The sequence below is a fragment of the Cryptomeria japonica genome, chromosome 8 (genome assembly GCF_030272615.1).
Source record: "Cryptomeria japonica chromosome 8, Sugi_1.0, whole genome shotgun sequence".
In the NCBI taxonomy this organism is placed as follows: domain Eukaryota; kingdom Viridiplantae; phylum Streptophyta; class Pinopsida; order Cupressales; family Cupressaceae; genus Cryptomeria; species Cryptomeria japonica.
In genome coordinates this window covers 255769447-255773222 of record NC_081412.1, presented here as the reverse complement: position 1 = coordinate 255773222, position 3776 = coordinate 255769447, and the positions used below count along the sequence as shown (strand labels likewise).

At 39.6% G+C, this 3776-nt stretch overlaps 1 protein-coding gene across 1 annotated transcript; it reads left to right on the top strand.

Moving 5' to 3' along the window:
* The first annotated feature begins 210 nt into the window (after positions 1-210).
* On the top strand, positions 211-918 carry LOC131857626 (uncharacterized). The gene has a single exon (XM_059210317.1). It carries the CDS (start codon positions 211-213, stop codon positions 916-918), a length of 708 nt encoding a protein of 235 aa, XP_059066300.1.
* Positions 919-3776: the final 2858 nt, after the last annotated feature.

The window sequence follows — 3776 nt, the reverse complement described above, 5'->3', positions numbered from 1 at the left end:
CTAGGCTTTAGAAAGCTGAAGCATTCCCTGGCTATAGGGGCCTCAGGAGGTTTAGCAATCATCTGGGATTCTAGATTTATCTCATTTTCACCATTAGAGATTAAACAAAATTGGATAGGAGGAATAGTAGCAAGCTATAACAATAAGGTAATATTTAATTTGATCAACATTTATGGTCCTATCTAGAATAGGGACAAAGCCTGGGTATGGATGGAACTTGAGGCTTTCCTTAATAATCACCTGAATGAAGTCTGCATCATTGGTGGAGACTTCAATGCCATCACTAAGGTAGAAGACAAAAGAGGAGGGAATATCAAGCTCCCCCCAGCAGCTATAGACTTTAATCATTGGATCAATAGGAATTCTCTTTTGGAAATCCAGACGGCAGATAATGCCTTTACATGGAATAATAGAAGGAAAGGTTTCTACAACATTGCGGAGAAACTTGATAGGTTCTTTATCCATGGAGGACTCTTGGAGTTCAATTACAACATGGAAACAAAGCCTCTTCCTTTATCAAGCTCTGACCACTTTCCACTTCAACTTAACATATTGTCTGATCACTCTCCTAGAAATTGCCCCTTCAAATTTGAAAGCATGTGGTTCAGAGATGATAACATCATAAACCTTATTGAAAAATGGTGGAGGGGCTCAGTGTTCTCAGGATCAAAAAATTTTATTGTGGCAAACAAGTTAAATCTCATGAGGAAGCTCTCGGAGTGGAATAGGACTAATTTTGGTAATATTTTTGATAAGAAACTCTTAATAGAAAGAGATCTTAAGGATGTTAGCACTGAAGTTCTGGAGAAGGGGATGGATGAACATCTCTTCCTTAAGGAAAAATTATTACTATCTGACTATGAAAAGGTTCTGTCAAATGAAGAAATCTTCTGGAGACAAAAGTCAAGGGAGACTTAGCTGAATGATGGGGACCGTAATACCAAGTTCTTCCACAATAGTACCAAGAAAAGGAGATGGGTTAATCAAATCTCGAGTATAAAAAATTGTCAAGGCTCCATCTTGTCTGAACCGACTGAAATTGCCCTAGAAGCTATTAGGTTCTTTGATAATATCCTAAATAATATGGAGGGCTCCAATCTAAGAGGCCAACTCAATATTATCAACAATCTTCCTAAACTCATTAACGACGACCACAATAAATGTCTGCTAAATAAATTCTCTGAGGAGGAGGTTAAATCCACCCTTATGAAGATGAATCTGGATAATGCCTCGGGCTTAGATGGCTTCCCCACTAGCTTTTACCAAAAATGTTGGGGTTTTATAGGGGCGGAGATCATAGAAGCCTTAGAGGGTGTTAGGAACTTAGGGAAGATTCTCAAGGAGATCAACAATACCTTCTTAGCTCTAATCCACAAAAAAGAGAAACTAGATAGCTTCAATGACTTTAGACCTATAGCCCTATGAAACACCCTTTATAAACTCCTAACCAAAACTTTGATAACTCAATGATGAATGGATAGTACTAACTCAGTACTGAGAGGGGGGGTGAATCAATACAGACAAAAATACAGTCCTAAACCGGTTTTACAGCAGACACTTCAAATGACTATCAAACAGTGACACCGGTTTGAAACAAAGTGCAACCGGTAAAGCTAAGAATGACTGAGACAAGCATTAACCGGTTACTCACTTAGATTTTCACTCAACTCAAGACTACACTACCATTTCACCCTTATGCATAAACAAGTAATCTATCATCAGATCATAATAACAGCTAGTTCAACATGTTTTATTGATAGGCATAAAACACAGAACCATCATATGCTTGACAGACAATAGGAAATCATCACAAGATAAAAGCATCACACATGACACACATATTTTTCACGTGGAAACCCAACTAGAAAAAAACCACGGTGGGATTGAATACCCACAAGCTGTTTTTGAACTCTTTAGAAGTCCGCTCTGTTAGGAGCCTTGTCTGGTTAGAGACATTACAATAGGTTTTGCTAGGAACTGATCCTGTTAGGGATCACCCAGTTAAGGGATGGCTAGAATACCTGATTAAGGGTTAAACCTGTTAAAGGTTACCTTGTTAGAGGATTTCAAGAACTCAATAGCTAAAGGATTTTGAACTTAATAGCTTTGAATTACCCTGTTAAAGGATTTACATCAAGTCGGTTAAGGCTACCCTGTTAAGGAATTTTCCAACTCTTGAGGTGGTTAGAGATCAACAGGTATTACAATGATCTAGTAACAGCACTCAATGCCAATGTAGATCCGCTCGATCTCCTCTTCATCTTCTGCACTTACACTCTGTAGGTATCACTTCTCTCCTTTGGGTCTAGAAAGAACCATGTATCCCTTCTCTTGGATACACACACACAACTTTTGCCAATAACCTCAGAAAGAGACACAACATCGACCTTGTAGGAAAACAGATAGGTCGGTAGCATAAACCCTAAACCCTAAACCTGTTAGCTTAAGGAATTCAAATGGTTCAATCCTGACCATTGAGCACACTGCATTAAATGCAGCAATTCTTGATCCAATCTCAAGACATTCTCCATCGTCCATTTCCACCAATTTTATGGCAGCTGATAACCCATCATACGTTATCACCGTTTTACAGACTTCTCACATTCTCGAGGTAGATAGGAACAATCTCCTTCATGCAAGATCCTTCACGCACACAAGGCTTACATGGCAACATGATCTGTTCTTTGTTACCATGCTAACTCATCACACAAAGTCACCGATTAAGCCACACAGGCTTGAAGTACTTAAACCGAAAACCCTGAAGTTGAAACTACCAACTGATAGTCATACAATACTTCCATGAGCCATTTCACATAACTATATGCCGGTTCATCATGAAAAAACACACCGCTTCACTTTGGCACAAATGTCGGTTCACAGTGTTCTACCGGTTCTCTCATATGTCGGTTCTCACTTCTTCAGCATATTGACATCAATGACAACATACAATGTCATTATGTCCTCATACCGGTTCACATAATGCCAACAAACTCTAGCAGCTAGACTTCAAAATCTTCTCCTTCTCATCATCAGGGAAGAACAAAATGTCTTTGTAGCGGATAGATCAATCTATGATGGGGTAATAATTGCCCAAGAAGCTATCCATTTGATCCAGATTAATAATGCCCCAATCATGCTAATCAAAATGGATATAAGTAAAGCTTATGGTAAAGTTGATTGGCACTTCTTATGAAAATGCTTGGAGGCATTTGACTTCTCCAATTCCTGGATCAACCTAATTTTTTAATACATCTCCACCCCAAAATTCTCTATTATGGTTAATGGCACCCCGAAGGGTTTCTTTAGCAACTCGAGAGGGCTTAGGTAGGGTGATCCCTTCTCTCCTTTCCTCTTCATCATCATGGTAGAAGCCCTAGGGAGGTCCGTTGCAAAGGCTAAAGAGGAGGGTGGAATCCAAGGTATTCCCATTACCAATGGTCTCCCCTCCTTCACCCATCAGCAATTTGTTGATGATACGATGCTTTTTGGTCATGGAAGCACCAAGGAGGTGAGCGCCCTCAAAGGCATCCTCAACTCCTATATGATATCATCAGGTCAAGAGGTCAATTTGGAGAAGTTGCTAGTTTTTATGTTCAACATAGATCCTAGATTAGGAGAGGAGATCTATAAAGTCCTGGAGATCAAGCAGGGGCTCCTCCCCTGCAAATATCTAGGCATCCCCCTTGATAAGGGATGAAGATCTTCAAAATTGTGGGACAACTTAGTGGACAAAATCAAATCTAGGATTAACACATGGAAAGGTAGATGGTTGTCAT